Source organism: Schistocerca americana, chromosome X, assembly GCF_021461395.2.
Source record: "Schistocerca americana isolate TAMUIC-IGC-003095 chromosome X, iqSchAmer2.1, whole genome shotgun sequence".
Lineage (NCBI taxonomy): Eukaryota > Metazoa > Arthropoda > Insecta > Orthoptera > Acrididae > Schistocerca > Schistocerca americana.
Window position 1 is genome coordinate 699452885 of NC_060130.1, and position 20280 is coordinate 699473164.

The window sequence follows — 20280 nt, forward strand, 5'->3', positions numbered from 1 at the left end:
TACGCCGGCCGAAGTGGCCGCGCGGTTCTGGCGCTGCAGTCTGGAACCGTGAGACCGCTACGGTCGCAGGTTCGAATCCTGCCTCGGGCATGGATGTATTTGATGTCCTTAGGTTAGTTAGGTTTAACTAGTTCTAAGTTCTAGGGGACTAATGACCTCAGCAGTTGAGTCCCATAGTGCTCAGAGCCACTTGAACCATGTGGGGGTTACAATATCCAATCCTGCTACGACAACCCTGTGTTCATTAATCCTTGTACCCGTTTTGATGCTCGTTATTAACTCAGGATTACGTATTGCTAAGAGGTCAAGTGTGTTTTCGCAACCGTTCACTATTCACGTGGGCTCATGAACTAACTGCTCGAAATAATTTTCAGAGAATGCGTTCAGGACAGAGGTCATCATGCGGATTTTCATCAGCCCACACGTGACTGTTGTAGGAAATAAAAACACTTCAAATGGCTCTGAGTACTATGGGTCTTAACATCTGAGGTCATCAGTCCCCTAGAACTTAGACCTACTTAAACCTGACTAACCTAAGGACATCACACACATCCATGCCAGAAGCAGGATTCGAACCTGCGACCGCAGTGGTCGCGCGGTTCCAGACTGAAGCGCCTAGAACCGCTCGGCCACACCGGCCGGCTAAAGACACTTCCCCGTGGAAGTTGGCTTCATCTGTGAAAAGGATCCACTATGGAAAGTTGGGTTCATCCAAATAATTGTGCATGAACCACCTGCAAAAGTGGTGACGCAAAATCCTGTGGCTTCATTGACTGTACCTTCCGGGGTTGGTACGGAGGTAGTTGCTGCTGACGCCGCACGCGCCACACAGTTTGGTGATCCACGTTCAGTCTACGTGCTTGTAAACAAGCCTGTAGTAGGCATGGGACATCGGGGGTTCTGTGATAGCCAGTAGCGTAGAAAATTCAGGAGATATCAGGCGGTCTTGCGGTATTCTGCGTGTAGCGGAAAATAGTTACCATCTTGGTCCCCTCTACAAGTCTTTAACATTGTAAGAGAAATTTAGTTACACTCTGTATAGCCCAAATCCCCATATACCTGTCTGAGAGCTGAAAAACGACAGTATAACAGTATTGTTTCAGCAGTTTCTATTGTAGCTCTGTTGAAATAGAATCCATAAAAACTGTGTGATCTTTGGGTGGACCCAAATTAAACAGCACTCTAGTGACAGGTGGGCAGGTGAGTTTATACCCGATAGAGACAGGCTATAGCGGCGGTTGTGAGGTAGGTGTGGGCCGTTTGTACTGGCTGCCACTGAAGCCACACATGTGACAAATGTAGGTTGCATGTTACTTTATGCTGTGTAGAATAATCAAATATCAAGTTTCAGTCTTTCTGTTCTATCACGCCATTACAATCGCCCCCTCTGATCGTATGCGATCCTAAACGGTGAGAAGCTGATTGAGTTGCCTTTCAAAGAATTTTTTCCTTCCGCTACGAGTCCCTGAGCCCCACAGGGCATTAATATTTGGCAAGTTGTATCTCTACCGGATGGGAGCAAAGCTGTTGGTATGTATGTTAGGCATTGTCTGCGAAGGATAACTGTACCAGGATAAGGTCTGCTAGCAACAACTGAAACAAACACTTATGCGTTTGCAGTGCCAGGGAAGCGTACTACCTACATAATGGTGACATCGACTCTGTTCCCCATCGATGTGTCCATAATTCAAGTTCCGTTGTAGGAGAATGTATCACCGTCACACTTACAGGAACTAAAATATATATTTGTTCAATCATGGTTGTCGCCTAACGGAACATTTTATGAGACGAAGGCATTTTTGGATCGTCCGGGGATGCAATCCGGGGATGCAATTTTGCTCCCCGGTTGTGATTCAGCTACTCAGTGCGTCTTCATAGCTGCAGCCACTTTGTTAGCATTTGCAGCTGACAGTGGTTGGTTATCGTTTTTTTTATTTGTGTTTCTAATTCATTGTCTTTAACTTTTCTGTCATTTGCCAATAAACACTAGTGTTGTTGAGAGGACTCGTTTATGTCTCGTTTGTCTCAAATGTGAATCGGCCTCAAACAAAGATATAGGTAGCTTTAAAAAGGTAGTCTAACATTTATTTACGAAGCTGGACATTTTTGGGCATCCATCTGTAGCCGAAGTTAATCTCCAGTTGTTGATGTAACAGGAAATATCAATCTAAACAAAAAGGTTCTCTTTCCCCCTTTCTGTACTTCTCCTGTCGATAATGGTGCTTGTAGACGAGGTGTAGCTCGCTCGCAGTTGCCCTAAAAGTTCAAGTTATGGCCGTCCCAGTTACAGTGCGCAACAATTTTTACTTCCGGCCTGATAAATCACAAGTAAATTTCAAAGTTGATGCATGAGCATAGTTAATCGTCAAATCTGGAGAACCTTATATACGTCAAGCAGTACTTGCTGAATGGCCAGCGCGGCCGTTCTATTTAATACCCCCACCCCCCGAGTAAGTGCTTACATCGGGGGCATGTCAAGAGTGTGGTATACATCACTCCACTTGCCACTAGAGCTGAGGGAATTGCGTGAATCGATGTCACGTTTAACGCTAAACAGAATGCCGCCATGCTCGACAGAGGTGGATTGTCAATGCTGTGACGAGACGAGGGCTTGGGAATACTATTTGAGCAACTATTATAAATTTATTCGAGCATAAATTTAATAAAGTAAAATTTGAATACAATACCTGTTATTCAGGCTTATAACCCTACTAATGTCTCACGTGTGTAACTCACAGCCGGCCGAAGTGGCCGTGCGGTTAAAGGCGCTGCAGTCTGGAACCGCAAGACCGCTACGGTCGCAGGTTCGAATCCTGCCTCGGGCATGGATCTTTGTGATGTCCTTAGGTTAGATAGGTTTAACTAGTTCTAAGTTCTAGGGGACTAATGACCTCAGCAGTTGAGTCCCATAGTGCTCAGAGCCATTTGAACCATTTGTAACTCACAGACGCCGCTTAGAAAGAATGCGCTCCTTAATAAACAAAACAAAAATAATCCTGTGTGTGAGCCATCGATCCTCAGAGTATATTGGTGAGATTTTGAAACACACTGAAGTATGACATATTAAACTGCCTGTAACACTTTACGTTTCCACACCTAAGCCTGAGCAAATACATTGCAAACAGGTAATTCGGTTTGTTAGTGCAGTAAAATCTTTATCGATATTAACCAGCTGTTACTTCATCTCGCATTCTGCAACTTACTTTCAGTAGCTTTATTGAATTAGAACTTTCGTTGTTTGTGTGTTCTTTTGTGTGTGTGTGTGTGTGTGTGTCTTGAGTAAGAATAGGCACCTTGGCACAGCCTGCCTGTGTATCTGACCTACTATGCTTCCTTAGTCTCTGTCTACGAGGCCCTTAGAAGCAAACTAATCAAATTTAAGGAACTTTCCTGTAGAGTGTTGGTAGACTTCTTTATATTAAGTGCAGAGAGCAATAAAAACACACTGGAGGAGAACAGGCTTAAATTAACTTAAAATAGCTCCGATCTAGATGTTTTTTGTGAATTCTGTAAATTACTACACGTAAGTCGTGAGGTAGTTTGACTGGGAAAACTTTCGAGTTGAACAGCATTGTTTTCTTCAGATGTATCGCTAAATCTGAGCAAATACATTGTGCAAAATACTGTACAGTTGTAAACCATTCCCTCCGCTGCACCAATGGAATTTGTGCCTAATTTCATGCGCAGCCGACTGGTTCACGTCTGAGTGTCGGACACTAGCTATTATTTTGCAGTGGACTATAGCCACATGGAGCCAAATTATTACTCTCAATTAAATGGTGACTACAAAGAAATTAAATTATCCTTCTTGGTGTTGTTGTGGTCTTCAGTCCAGAGACAGGTTTGATGCAGCTCTCCGTGCTACTCTATCCTGTGCAAGCCTTTTCATCTCCCAACAACTACTCCAACCTATATCCTTCTGAATCTGCTTAGTGTATTCATCTCTTGGTCTCCCTCTACGATTTTTACCCTCCACGCTGCCCTCCAATACCAAATTGGTTATCCCTTGATGCCTCAGAACATGTCCTACCAACCGGTCCCTTCTTCTAGTCAAGTTGTGCCACAAACTTCTCTTCTCCCCAATCCTATTCAGTACTTCCTCATTAGTTATGTGATCTACCCATCTAATCTTCAGCATTCTTCTGTAACACCACATTTCGAAAGCTTCTATTCTCTTATTGTCCAAACTATTTATCGTCCATGTTTCACTTCCATGCATGGCTACACTCCATACAAATACTTTCAGAAACGACTTCTTGATACTTAAATCTATACTCGATGTTAACAAATTTCTCTTCTTCAGAAACGCTTTTCTTGCCATAGCCAGTCTACATTTTATATCCTCCCTACTTCAACTATCATCAGTTACTTTGCTCCTCAAATACCAAAACTCATCTACTACTTTAAATGTCTCATTTCCTAATCTAATTCCCTCAGCATCGCCTGATTTGATTCGACTACATTCCGTTATCCTCGTTTTGCTTTTTTGATGTTCATCTTATGTCCTCCTTTCAAGGCTCTGTCCATTCCGTTCTTCCAGTTCCTTTGCTGCCTCTGACAGAATTACAATGTCGTCGACAAACCTCGAAGTTTTTATTTCTTCTCAATGGATTTTAACTCCTACTCCAAATTTTTCTTTTGTTGCTTTACTTCATGCTGAATATACAGATTGAACAACGTCGGAGATAGGTTACAACCCTGTCTCACTCCCTTCTCAACCACTGCTTCCCTTTCGTGCCCCTCGACTCTTACAACTGCCATCTGGTTTCTGTAAAAACTGTAAATAGCCTTTCGCTCCCTGTAATTTACCGCTGCCATCTTCAGAATTTTAAGAGAGTATTCCAGTCAACAATTTCAAAAGCTTTCTCTAAGCCCACAATTGCTAGAAACATAGATTTGTCTTTCCTTAACCTATCTTCTAAGATAGGTCGTAGGGTTAGTATTGTCTCGCGTGTTCCTACATTTCGATGGAATCCAAACTGATCTTCCCGATGTCGGCTTCTACCATTTTTCCATTCGTCTATAGAGAATTTGTGTTAATATTTTGCAGCCATGATTTATTAAACTGATAATTCGGTAAGTTTCACACCTGTCAACGCCTGCTTTCATTGGGGTTGGAATTACTACATTTTTCTTGACGTATGAAGCTATTTCGCCTGTTTCATACATTTTGCTCACTAGATGGTAGAGCTTTGTCATGGCTGGCTCTCCTAAGGCTATCAGTAGTTCTAATGGTATGTTTTCTATTCCCGGGGCCTTGTTTCGACTTAGGTCTTTCAGTGCCCTGTCAAACTCTTCACGCAGTATCATATCTCCCATTTCATCTTCATCTACATCCTCTTCCATTTCCATAATATTGCCCTGAAGTACATTGCCCTTGTATAGACCCTCTGTACACTCCTTCTACCTTTCTGCTTTCCCCTCTTTGCTTAGGACTGGTTTTCCATCTGAGCTCTTGATACTGATACAGGTGGTTCTCTTTTCTCCAAAGGTCTCTTTAATTTTCCTGTACGCAGTATGTATCTTACCCTTAGTGAGTTATGCACCTACATCTTTGCATTTGTCCTGTAGTCATCCCTGCTTAGCCATTTCGCACTTCCTGTCGATCTCATTTTTGAGTCGTTTGTATTCGTTTTTGCCTGCTTCATTTAATGCAGTTTTATATTTTCTCTTTTCGACAGTTAAATTCAGTATCTCTGCTGTTACCCAAGGATTTCTACTAGCCCTCGTTGCTTTACCTACTCGATGCTCTCAAAGCTACCTGTTCTTCTTGTACTGTATTTCTTTTCCCTGTTCTTGTCAACCGTTCCTGTTTGTCTTATTCTATAGGGGAACGTCAATTAAATGTACATTTTTAATAGTATAGACGTACATTCCCTGTAATGAGCGACCGTATCAGACAGCCAACTCGAGCTTTATGGACAAGTATAATCTATGATATTGTTTACTGGCTTCGGCAAGGTTCATGGAGCTAAGATTATCAATGCTTGCTTGATCTTAATTCATTTATTTCCTAATTAAACATTATCAAACAATATTAATTTCTAACATCAATGTTCAGTTACACAAGGGGCATTCCATTAATTACTGCAATGAAGACGTTTCCTCTTTGGGTTACCTTTCGTATACTGGCTGCAAAACTCAGTGTCAGATAGTAATAACTCCGTGTGGTCCAACGGCCTAGCGCAACGCTTCCAATTTGACGCCACTTTGGGGCTTGCATCTCCCTACCGTACCCCAATAATCCTACCATGGTAAGGAGTTCTACAGTTTAACGTGGAATCCAAACCACGTATCGTTTCTAGGTAATCTTCATACCACTGAGACGTGAAGGCTATGTTAAAGGTAGACTGAAACATTCTATGGTCTCATCTAGATTTGATCCCGCGACCTTTCAGCCTCCAGGCACGCGCTTAACCACTGCACCGCTAAGCCCGACACCGTCCAATGGGAACGATAAGGTCACCGGCTCCCTTGGTGATATGCTAATGGAGCCATGTGCCAGCATCGTGTTCCGCTTTCTTCCTTCTCTCTAAAGCCATTAACAATAAAAACACGACGCTGCACTCGACAGGCGCTCATCACCAACACCAGCACTTTTCACTTACACATTTGATACGTCGGGCGCGCAAGCCACCAAATTAGCGTCCAGTACAAAGGTAACGTTACAAGAAAAAATACTGTGACCAGTAGCTGGTTCCAGTATTTCTTAAAGTAATTTTATACACAGCCACGGAGCTCCGCTGCTATTGATAAAGGGAACGGCTTGCAGCGGGCAATGAACCACACAAAAAGTAAAGATGTTCACGTTTCGTGCATCAACTATGAACTTCCAGCATTACTTGTCACCAATTCTGATGATTTACTAGCCGATTTCTTTTTGGAAGAGGGGTGGGCCGGGTGGGGGGGGAATGACTCTTAGTATTCACTCTGACTTAGAACTCTTGCTTGTAACCGCGTCGGCTACAGTTGCTAACGTTACGTGAACTAGTATACAGTCGGAAAAACAATACAAATGAAATACAAGACCGCAGTCGATTAATTTTCATGTCATTTTGTTACTGCTCCGGTAGTCCACCTCTAACAATCACCATGACATATCGGAGATACATTTGTCTACAGAGCCCTCGATTCAGAGGAGTGTATTCTCTTTCTTCACAGTTAACTATCACTGTCATTTCAGTCTCTCCTATCATTACTCTCCTGTCTATAATCATATTACCCACGGTCTCATAAGTGCTAAACTAACTAAAAATACTGTTATTCTGAACATCTGCTATCATCAGTGTTACTGTTATTATTACCCATCGCTATTTTTATTTACGTTGGTAACTGTAATTACTCTCATAATAATACCTCAAATATGTACATAACTGACTCACACATTTGCATAATATTTGAGAAGCTTTGTAAGCAGTGCTGAGTAACAGACCAATGTAAGAGAGGACCCGAAAACCCTAGTTAGTTACATGTTCCACAGAGCATGTGAACGATTCTTTTACCGAAGTGGTGTAGAGCAAGTTAATTTACAGGATATGTACACACGATAGCTGAGTGGTCAGCGCGACGGATTGCCGTCCTACGGGACGGGTCGGGAATTTCTCCGCTCAGGGACTGGGTGTTCTGCTGTCTTCATCATAATTTCATCCCCATCTGGCGCGCAGGTCGCCCAATGTGGCGTCGAATGTAATAAGACCTGCACCAAGGCGGACGGACCTGCTCCGCAATGGGCCTCCTAGCCAATGACACCAAACGCTCATTTCCATTTATACACGATCAGTTTTAATATTAATGAAATTATTAGCTTTCAGCCGTACACTTAAAAACTAGGGTTTTTCTATGGAACAGAAAGAGTTGTCCAGAATAAATCATTTCAGGATAGCTTTAAGAGTTGCTTTGCTACCTATCAGACATTCTATGTTTTTGATCAAATGAGCAAAAATAATTTTTGACGCATGTTGAAATAGTTTCTGAGCCACAAACAAATTTAATAATGGGTAATAAAGGTCGCTTTCTCCTCTAGTGTTGTAGATACCGACATCGCTATTCTTCTCAAATTGTGGTGGTTTGTAGATAATGAATTTAGTTAGCAAATACATATATAAAGAGCAATTAAATTGACTAACTCATTTGAGAGGCACCTACAGTATGACTGCGGATGAAAAATATTTTATTCTTGCTGCTTGCCTCTGTGCGGTCGATACATACTTTCTAGGTAGTGAGTTAACCCAGGAAACTGTTCCTTAGGACGTTATTGAATGGAAATGTGCAAAATATGTTAAGATTTTGATCCGTTTGTTTTCAAGTCAAGCAATTATATGTGGAGCTAAAGTAGTTGAACTCAGTTGTTTGCGCAGCTCAGTGACAAGCTCCTTCTAGTTCAGTTTTCACCAGAATGTACGCCCAGAAACTTCGAGCATTCTACTATTTTTACTGACTCCTCGTCATGTGATACATCTATCGTTATTATGATTATTTATTGTGCAGAACTGAACACAGTGTACTTACTTAAAATTTATTGAGATTCCATATTCAGAGAACCATTTAATAATTCTCTGAAAAAGGTAGTTAACAAACTATTATGTAGTTGTTCCTCCACTGCAATTTCTTGTAGTACTAGTATTGTCTGCAAAAGGTACCAAATCTGCTTGATGAATTTAAGTGGAAAGGTCATTGACATGTATAAGGAACAGGAGTGGACCCAGAATTGAACCATGTGGTACTCCTTTTGTTATTTCTTCTCAATCACCAAAATTTTTTCTGCATCCAACACTGTTTCAATTATTCAACAAAACTTTCTGTATTCTGTTGTTTACATATGATTCAAATGGTTCAAATGGCTCTGAGCACTATGGGACTTAGCGTCTGAGGTCATCAGTCCCCTATAACTTAGAACTACTTAAACCTAACTAACATAAGGACATCACACACATCCATGTCCGAAGCAGGATTCGAACCTGCGACCGTAGCGGTCGCGCGGTTCCAGACCGAAGCGCCTAGAACCGCTCGGCCACACCGGCCGGCTACATATGATTCAAATCAGTTGTTTACAAAGCAATCAGTTTTTTTAAAAAATTAACTTTTTCTTACATAATAACATGATCTACGTAATCAAACGCCTTGTAAAGGTAACAAAAAAGACTAACTGATGATATTTTTGTATTTAAGGCTTCTAATATTTGGAGACCATTTCCAGTCATTCATGGACCTCATGTTCCCAAACAACGATGGAATTTTTGCGGATGACAATGTGCCACAGTTGTTCGTGACTGGTTTGAAGAACATTCTGGCCAGTTCGAAAGAATGATTTGGCCACCCAGATCGCCCGACACGAATCCCAAAGAACATTTATGGGACATAATCGAGAGGTCAGTTCGTTCACACATTACGGCACCGGGAACGCATTCGCAATTATATACTGCTATAGAGACAGCATGGCTCAATATTTTTCCATGCGACTTACAACGAGTTGTTGAGTCCATGACATGTCGAGTTTCTGAATTACGCCTGATGAAAGGAGATCCGACGCAATATTAGGAGGTATCACATGACTTTCGTCACTTGAGTATATTTCAGCCTGTCTGGAAAAATTCCCTGTGCAAGTGGTGCATCACGCATATCACTAAGGACATAACTTACTAAATTAGAAAAACGTTTCAGAATTCTGTTAGAAGTTCCATCAACTCCATATGAGCTTTTGTTTCTTATAACATTTATAATCTTATTAACTTCATTGAAAGATGTTGGTGCTTCTTCTGTATGAAGTTTAGTAGAATGACATTTATAATATATTCTCTTGCTTTTTTCAACTGTATCATTTAATCCTATTTTTTACTGCATTTGGAAAACGATTTTAAAATTATCAGTAAAACAATGCCATTTAGTTAGATTTTGATGGCACCTTGTGCACTGACTGGCCGTCCTGTCTCCCGTTTTACAGTGTCCTACATCGTTTTAGTCTTACTATCTGCATTATTAATTACCATCTAGACGTGCATATGTCTGGACATTTTAATGACTTTTCTTAATGTATTATACAGGGTGTCCAAATTAAAATTCCAGTTTCAGAGCGCTGTAGAATGAGAACCACTGTTCAGAATGACCTCAAATCTGAGCAGTATTTTATTGATGCAGGGGAAACGTTACGGAACAAAACCAAAATTTAACGAAAATTTTACAAATAGCTGGCGCAGTAACCGTAAAAGGGGCTCGGCTACATATGACAGATGAACCTGCTGCTCCCTAACATAACTTCACAAATAAATATAACTTTTCAGGATATGGTTCTCAGAAAGACTCACGAATCTTTTAGCTACTACACCCACATACATATGGTATATATACTGGTGTCCAAAATTAAAGCAAGAAACGGAAGTTTTCAAAGGTTGCGTTTATTTTGCCACAAAACAGTAGAAACATGTGACAGGAAGGTAGAAACAATGTGAAGAATACAGAACGTAAACAACTGCAACATGCAAAAATAGAAGAAATGTTCTTCCTTTTTTCAAACTTAGCAGAGTTGCACACACATTCCGACAGCTGCTTTATGCGCTCAGTATGGGGTGTGACGACCACTGGCAGCAACAGAGGCCTAATAACGACGGAGAAAGCTGCTGTGAATAACATCGTCAATGTCATGTTGAGGAAATAACGTCCATTCTTCCCGCGGAACTTCTCTCAAGTCTTGGAGAGTGGTTGGTGGATGTTGATGTGTTACAGCCCGTCTTCCTAGTACATCCCAGACATGCTCTATGGTATTAAAATCGGGAGAGCGACCAGGCCACGCCATGCGTGCAGCATCTTCCGTTCCCAAGAAAACATCAACCATTCGTGCTGTATGAGGTCGAGCATTATCGTCCATCATTACGACGTCTGGGTTCACAGCACCTAACAACAACCGTACATAAGGTCTCAAGACATTGTCATGGTACCTGACACGAATTAAACCTTTCCGATTCACCGTACAATTTCGTGAAGAGATGTTCGATTGGTCAACATAATCACAGCCCGCACCATCAGCGATCCTCCTCGATATCGGCCTCTTTCCAAAATGTTCGGGGCTCGAAATCGTGTTCCACATTCCCTTCAGATGCGAATCCGTCGAGAATCACTCTCCAGACCAAATTGGGATTCATCTGTGTAAAGAACACTGGCCCACTGTTCGACTGTCCAGGTGGCATGCTGACGACTCCACTTTAGACAAAAATGGTTCAAATGGTTCTGAGCACTACGGGACTTAACATCTGTGGTCATCAGTCCCCTAGAACTTAGAACTACTTAAACCTAACTAACCTAAGGACATTACACACATCCATGCCCGAGGCAGGATTCGAACCTGCGACCGTAGCAGTCGCGCGGTTCCGGACTGAGCGCCTGAACTGCTAGACCACCGCGGCCGGCCCACTTTAGACGTTCCCTTCTGTGAAGACTCCTTAGAGGCACACAAACAGCATGTCTCCGACAATAAAGGCCACTCTGTCGAAGCCTTCTCTACACCGTTTGCCTCGATACAACACGTCCAGTGGATGCTGCGAGGTCAGATGCCAGTTGCTACGCAATACTACGACGGTACCACCATGCCCTTACAGCCAAATAACGGTCCTCTCTTTCTAATGTCACTCATGGTCGGCCCTGCCCTGGTCTGTGGGATACAGTTTCGGTCTCTATAAACTGTCTCCACATCCGAGAAACAACAGAACAATTCACGTTAAGCCATCGAACCACATGAGTTTGCGACTGCCCTGCTTTCATTCTTCCTATGACCCACCACCACGGAGAGCCTAGTGGACCTGTGTTCTACACAACTACACAGTGGTTGTGGATGTGGGACTACTCGGCAAACATTACTTCGTTTGATACGTGCCCTGACGTCATGGTTTGCGTGGTTTTCCGTTGACAGAAATGCCATCTTCCGTGTAGAACACGATTGTACGGACATCTGTTAACAGTTTGTATGATTATATCGTGACGTAGACACAGAATGGGGAAATATAGGTTTGTTGCTTTAATTTTAGACGCCAGTGTAGTTTTGATCTAGAAAGGCCACGAATTTGTAATCATGCCTATGTGCTAAAAATAATTGGCCAGGAGGGACTTGTATGTTTGCATTTTGTATAACCAACAAATTAAGTACTTAAATATTCTAATAGCATAATACACACATCTAACGCATTCGGGAGGACGACGGTTCAATCCCGTCTCCGGCCATCCTGATTTAGGTTTTCCGTGATTTCCCTAAATCGTTTCGGGCGAATGCCGAGATGGTTCCTTTGAAAGGGCACGGCTGATTTCCTTCCCAATCCTTCCCTAGCCCGAGCTTGCGCTCCGTCTCTAATGACCTCGTTGTCGACGGGACGTTAAACACTAACCACCACCACCACCACACATCTAAATTCTATTAAGAAACTTTGTTTATACCTTTCTCTTAACAAATACTCTGTCAAAAGCCAAAGGTAGGGTGTGGTCACTCTATATTGTCATTCAGTGTTTTTATGCAACCCTACTTCAGTGTTACTGAACCACATAAGCAATTTTCTTTTTTAACCCTTTCTACTTTACTGAATTTCATTTATAACTGAAAGAATTTTACCTGTAATTTACTCAGAAATTAAACTTCCAAAACCTCTGTATTTATGCATGACGAGTTCATCCTTCTAGCAAAACTTATTTACTCACTTTTACTTTACTTTTCACAAAGAGAGTAAGAATATTAAAAATGTGGAATTTGTCTCAAAACATCTACTTTAGTACTTAAAGTAAAATTTCGTTTCAGCCCTTTTACTATTTAAATGATACATTACTTTTATCTGCACTTAAAAGTTTTTCCACAACAACTATTTTCAGACAGTTATTCAAAGACGTAAATTAGTGCTTGTAAATACTGAATAAAGCGCTTCAAATGTTTTTATAACAGGTTTACTCGGAATAATCAAACGCCAGGAAAGGACCCTATACGGGTGAATGATTAAGAATAAAACAACAGGGTGAACCACGTTTAACACAATAATTATTCAAAAAAGGTTAGTTTTGAATTAATGGTTCACGCTGCTAAAGTTGTCTTGCATAGTTCGTAGCCTGTTGGCTGTAGTCGTTAGGCGTGGCGTACAGTAATGGCGCCTACACTACCCATGGTACGGCGTACAAGTTCCTTGAAGTGTGGAGTAATTAATTCGTCTTAGTGTCGTTTTAACGTCAGTAAAATAGCCCAACAGCTTGTACGAAAGCAGCAATAATTCAGCACTCGTCATCCGAGGCTATTGTGCAACCATTTCGGCCAATGCATCGCCTGCTCCGTCCGTGTGTTGCTCTTTCACTGATGCTTACAGACTGTATCCTCTCGTTCCAGCTCGCTCTACAGGTAGCGCGCCAAAATCCCAAGCCACCTTTTACGCTTCCCACTAGAGTTTCCGTACAGTACAAAAGCACTCCATCTTTTACCTTTCACATATCCTATACATTGTCCCTAAGTGTATACCATTTTATAGAGACGAAAACTTGCACAAATATATAAAATTAGATACACAAACATTTGTCATTTCATTAATCCACGACAAAATATTATTTACTAAATTATATATTTCACATATGTCTTTACATATGTTACAAACATACATTAGAAAAGCACTCTTACATTACACACATCGCTCTTTCCATGCAGTCTTTGCATATCACAGTTATATGGCGACAAACTTTAAGGGCAAACAATTTTTATGAATTAGATGAGTGATTGAATAATAGTGTTACACATCCACCACGGGAAGGTCGTACCACATCGGCTAGGAAAAATCGCATAAAAAGCAATAAGACACCGGTTTTTAGTTTTCCTTAGATCAGATTAGATTACATTTACTTTCATTGGAACTGATTCGCAGTGAGGAGTTCCTCCAGGATGTAGAACACGTCCTGGGACGAATAACCACATAAAAGACTAAAGGACATCGGTTTTTGTCATGGGACCAAAAACCCCACAAAATGCATAATGACATCGGTTTCTAATTGTCATTTGACTGGCGCAAGACATGTTTAGTATGCTGTCCATTGTTTTTGTCATAAGTTGAAATCGAGAAACAGCTTGTTGACACAACAGATCGAGTGTCTCGGGGGTCATGTTCAGGATGCATTGCGCAATGCGTGCCTTCAGTTCACCTACGTTCGTAATTGGAGCATTGAACTCAACACCTTTCAAATATCCCCACAGCCAGAAGTCACACGGAATATCAGGTGATCTGGACGGCTGTGGGGAAATTACGGCTGGTAATTCTAGCCTTTCCGAAATGCCTCTGCAGCAGCCACTCACAGGCTGCGCAATGTGTGGAGGAACGCCATCTTGCATAAAAATTTTCCTACCCACACATCCATGCTATTGAAGAGTTCGAATGACGTTGATGCGCAGAAGCCTCCCACAGCGTTTCCCAGTGACGGTACAGATAACAAGACCCACAGGACTCATCTCCTCGAAAGAAAGTACGGCCCTACGATGAACAATGCCGTCAACCCCCACCACAGAATCATCTTTGCAGAATAAAGTGGTATCGGTTGATATGAGTGCGGATTTTGCGTTCCCCATATTCTGCAGCTCTGCATATTGGCATGTAATTGAAGATGAAAATGGGATTCGTCTGTCTACAGAATGTTTCCTGGCCATTCATTGTCGACTTCCATGCGAGTAATAAATCCCAGAACGAACGTCTGTCTTTCTGGCAGCTCAGCAGAAAGCAACTCATGAACATGGGTGATTTTGTGTGGATAGCAATGCATGATGTTTCGTAGGATTTTATGCACCGTGATTGTAGGCATGTCCAACGTTCGGACAATTCCCCGTGCACTACATGTTTGCACACTAGCACTCTATCCCTCCTGCAGTGCTGTGGCCCACATCTTCGACAGACATCGCATCAACAGTTTTCCTCCCTCTGCCGCACTACACTTCAAAAGAACCTGCATTTTCGAATTTCGAAACCTTTTTCTCCAGATCCTTAGCAAACATTTGACCAATGCCATTTCTCATACCCTTGAGTGTACGGAACTTCTACAGGGCTACTAGCGCATAGTCACCATTATTGTAAAAGCTCTTTACTAGCAGCTCGCGATCCTTCATGGAGACCGTCACGTTAAGCATCTCGGACGCAAGCTAAGGAACAGTTGTGTGAGGCGCTTCTGTTGGTGTGCATATTCTGACGTTTCAGCGCCGTCTATTAGTCAAATTTTGGATTTTTGGTGAGAGGTGGATCTCATTCTACAGCATTTCGAAGCTGGAACTTTAATTATGGACATCCAGTAGTTTTTTCTGCAAGTTTTGAGTGCTAGTAACGTCGGATCTTGACTTACTCTCGCCTTTATATAAATTTCCCTTTTCCTCTTACATTAGATTTTAAAGTCTTTAGTTATCCATGGCTTACGCGTTCCTTTAACGGGCGTTCCGGATAACTCTTCAGGACACCTACTTTCAAATAGAGTCATGGATATACTACTAAATATATTGAATTTCACATTGGCATCCCTTTCATGTACCTCATCCTCTACCAAGTCTTTCAACTTGTTCTTAAAACATCGTATCCTGGTATCGTTAAGGATCCACACTGCTTTGTATGAACATGCTTCAGATCTGTAAGGTACTAAATTCTTTATTTTCATCAATTAGCATAATTATCACATGGCGTATTAACCATTGGGTACACATTAAATGTTTAGCTTGACAACTGTCTATAAAAATATCAGTCAGTCGTTCTATCTTGATGCATACTAGTTGGAAAATTCATTACGGAAATTATATTGAAGCAGTCAAATAAGGACTCAAGTTCACTTTTTCTGTCAGAGTCTTTTCAGAAATCTACACTCGAATCTCCACAAACTACCAACTGTTTATTCTTGTTTAACAGGTAGCTCAACAATGCATCTAGATTCCTTATAAATAGCTGAAAGTTTTCTGGAGAGGACCTATAGACTGTTACATGAGAATAATTCTGCAGTAACAACTCACAAACGAATGCTTGTCGGTTCTGGTCCGCTTAAAAACTGCTTGTTTCAGTATTTTAACTTTACGTCCAACTTTCACGTACGCTCATAAGCCAAAACTTTATGACCACCACCCACCGCAACGTTGCATGCAGCTTGGTGGCGTTGCTGGCACGTGACGCAGTAACAAAAATATGTAACCGGAGCCGACACGAACGGGGGACCATCCTAGAGAAGATATTGGCTGCAAATGGGGAAATCCATTGAGATAAACGACTTTGGCAAATGGCAGATTATTATGACGTAGAGCCTGTGAACGAGTATCTCGAAAACGGCGAAGCTGCTCGAATGCTAACGTGCTATTGTCGTAAGCATCTATGGAAAGAGGTAGAAGAACAGTGAAACTACGACTAGGAAGTAAATGGTTGGACGTACACGGATCTTCACAGGACGTGGGGTGAAGAGGCTTCTCTGCTCTAAAGGAGAGGTGGTGATCTGTGGCATCTCCACCGAAAGAGCACAATGCTGGTGCACGCTTAAGTGTTTCAGAGCACACCGTTCATCGTACTTTGTTGAACATGGAGCTGCGCAGCAGATCACACCTACGTGTGTCGTTGGCGACATCGTCAAGTAAGATTGCAGTGGGCACGGGACATTCGGGATTCGACCGTCGATCAATGGAAACGTGTCGGCTCCTCGGGTGAATCAGGTTTTGCTACACTACGTCGCTCGTCGCCTCCACAAACGCCATCAGTGAACTGCAGCTCAAAACGTGCAGTTATTCTGATGAAACAAATTAATTTTACTTTTCCGGAAACACTTACATGTGCACGTCTGACTCCAATGATCGCAGCGATTTTGGCCTTGTGAACTTGTGGTCCCCTTAGACTTCCTGTCAAATGCTCAACTAATATATCCTTCTTCCTCCTACTGAGGTGCAGGCCATAATTTTTTTATCCCCACCTCCCAATAGCAGCAGGTATGAGTCTTTGTTTCCGTGAAAAGCAATTTTTATTCGGCTGCATTAACCCAAGTCTAGTCACGGCGCTTCAAAACCTCCGCAAACCGCACACGAGTGTGTGTTGTTGCTGCTCCTATTTCCTCATAGTCTCCTTTACTATTATAATCTAAGATGCTAGCTACGCTGTTTCCTGCTCCTCTTACTGTAATAATCTGAACTTCTTCATCAAAATCTCTGCACAAAGCCCACCTGTTCACTGTTTCATGTCTAGGGCTGACACTAGGTATCATGATGCTTGTGATCTGATATTCCACATCTAGCTTTTCCTGTAGCGTTTGGCCTGTACCACTAAAGTGTTTGTACAACTCTACTGCATTCTACTTGGCTACTGGATGAGACCCTTCTCCTATTTGATGTAACAAGGCAAACCAACTGGTAACAAGGTGCTGAAATGAGATTCTGGGCCGGCCGCGGTGGCCGAGCGGTTCTAGGCACTTCAGTCCGGAGCCACGCGGCTGCTACGGTCGCAGGTTCGAATCTTGCCTCGGCCATGGATGTGTGTGAAGTCCTTAGGTTAGTTAGGTTTAAGTAGTTCTAAGTTTAGGGGACTGATGACCTCCGCTGTTAAGTCCCATAGTGCTTAGAGCCATTTGAACTATTTTTTTGAGATTTTGTAGGTTTTTTTCTTTTGCTTATTTCTTGTTTCCTTTTGCAGTTCCCATTGTCTCTTCCCTCCTTCAAGCTACCTGACTAAAAATACGCCGATTGTCTTGTCTCGACTGCATAACCTACAATTCCACGGGTGGGCCTCCTCTGATGCTTTACTGGCCTCGCAGTTCAACTGCCCAAGGGAAACACCAATACACAATACTGACATGTTTCTTCTAGACTCACTAACCTACGGCAACATTCACATTTAATACACAGGAGCGCTATTTCTGCAATAAGCAGAGAAACGTTCTTAAACTGCAATAACGTAAAACCTAATGAACACTTATCAGCACAGCTAACTTCTCTCCGAGAGGTGGATGTCAACACGAGAACGGAAATATCTCATAGTTATTCCATGAATCGAGGTTTTAGATTTCAGAAGACACGAAAATAATAAAAACTAAAAAAGCGCGATATTTTTAACACACTATCCTGATATTGAGAGAAGCACTGTAATGTATTAAAAACAGCAATCTAGTCGAGCTAAATAACACAATAAATAAACAAAAATTGTGCCTGGTGGCGGACGTACCACGTTAAAGTCCTGTAACTGATTGAAAATGTATTTTAAAAAATAATGTGCTATGCCTTTGCTTCATCTGCGTGTTGCGTGCAGAATCTTTGTATTTAGGTTACATATGTCAGCGTAATGTGATGGGCGCATTTTCTCTGACTGTTTCAGGAGAGCACTGTGAGACTGTCTTCGACGAGTGCGAATCTCAGCCCTGCCAGAACGGTGGACTGTGCTCTGACGAATTCGGTTCCTTTCTTTGTACATGCTCTGTGGGTTTCACAGGTCAGTATGTTCTTAATTCCATCAATCTAAGAATCTTTCGAACCAGTCCTTTTTTTAAAATATATTTCTTTTGTCTACAGGAAAACTATGCGAGCTGGATATTGATGAGTGCACTTTGAGCCCCTGCCTGAACGGAGGATGTTGCTCAAATTCTGTTGGAAGCTATTCGTGCGCATGTCGCCCAGGCTTCGAAGGTACTACGACTTTTTACATTGCTTGCAGGGTTACTGTAAGCCGTATTGTAAACCCAGGATGAGATGGGGGAAAATTGTTTGCTGGAGGGGAAACCTCACAAAGTATTCTGTGTGATCTACAGCCGGTTCAAATGCAAGTGATGGAGCATATGCCAATATTCACAGACATATTACGTTTACTGTACGAGAGAGTCAGTTATGACGCAAATGAAAGTGCAGTCACTTTAACGGATACTATATCGTTAGTGAAGGTGCGTCCGCATTAAGTAAGACATAGGATGTGAGATTCTGTGATATATGATCAGAGCTGATCTCTTTTTGAACTCTGAGTCTTGTCCAAAGCCGGCAATTTTACAAGTTTTTTCAGAAGGCGTAGTGGATGCGTTTTGCAGGTGCCTTCTTATGATCTGTTAGTGACATGTCCGTTTGTTATCTATATTGTGTGTGTATCTGTAACGAATATTTGTATAGTATAGTATTACTATTGCGTCGTTATGGATGATTATGGAAGTGAAGAAAAGTGTGAATTCTGGTCTCGACACATCATCTATACCAAGGCGGTTGCCGACCTTAATATTCCCCCTTCACTTACATGTGACTACCAAGAAAGCTGCATACCGACATGAGACACTGCAGATAGATTTTAGATCTATCTTAGGTCACTTGAACACATTACACAACCTCACGTCGCTTTACCAACCTAGTATTGATGATGAAAACTTTTCCACCACAAGAGTTTGAAAGGATTACCTTCGCGTCACATGTCACCGTATTATCACGCGTCAGCGACCTCGGTTATGAAAACGGGTTAGCAGCCACATAGATTGCATAGCAAATTAGATTGGGTAGTTCCGGAGTCATTTCACCGTGAAACAGAGACAGAGATGTACGGTTGCCCAGAAAATAATGCATCGCATTTTTTTGCTCAGCCGAAGACAATGCTCCGAATGCGAAAAGTTACGTATGTTTTATTTGAAGTCTTCTTAGTGAGCGCACCAAATTTCTGTCACTTCCGACAGATGTAGGTGATGTACGTTACAAGCAACGTACCGGCATTGAAGTTCTCACTGCAGAGAAAGAAACTGTGGAGAATATTACAAACGCTTGTGCAAAGTCTATAGAGCATCTGCTGTCGACTGAAGTACAGTTAGTCGCTGGGCACGGAGGGTGACGTCATCAGAAGGAGGTTCGGTGGAGCTCCACGATTTGCAGCGGTCGGGAAGACGGCTGTCACATCTGACTGACATGTTGCTGCGAACCCTCGGACTTCCACTTGTTTGGGCCAATAAAGGATGCTATTCGTGGAAGACGTTTCGAGGACGATGAGGAGGTGATTCACACAGTGAAGCACTGGTTCCGCCACCAGGACAAGGTCAAGGATTTGTACCGACAGGCCATACGCGCCCCTGTTTTGCGCTGGACGAAGGCCATAGAACGGGAGATTACGTGAAAAAATAGGGTGTGTAGATAAAAAACACAATTCTCTCGTCTGTGTGATTCTCATTATGTTCAATAAGGAATTGTTGAAGAAAAAAATGCGGTGCATTACTTTCTGGGCAACCCTCGTATTTAACAATCATCCAGATTTGTAATGCATATGTAAAGCTCTTAAATGCTAATGCAAATTTAGAGAACAGTAACCAGATAGACAGGGATACTGAGTG

General features: G+C 42.1%; 1 protein-coding gene across 1 annotated transcript in view; it reads left to right on the forward strand.

The window, feature by feature from the left end:
* Positions 1 to 20280, forward strand: part of LOC124556259 — a 462906-nt gene that overhangs the window by 232082 nt on the left and 210544 nt on the right. The window contains exons 6-7 of the mRNA XM_047130246.1: positions 18309 to 18422; positions 18503 to 18616. Of these exons, the coding sequence (XP_046986202.1) occupies positions 18309 to 18422; positions 18503 to 18616 (228 nt within the window). The remainder of the gene's footprint in view (positions 1 to 18308; positions 18423 to 18502; positions 18617 to 20280) is intronic.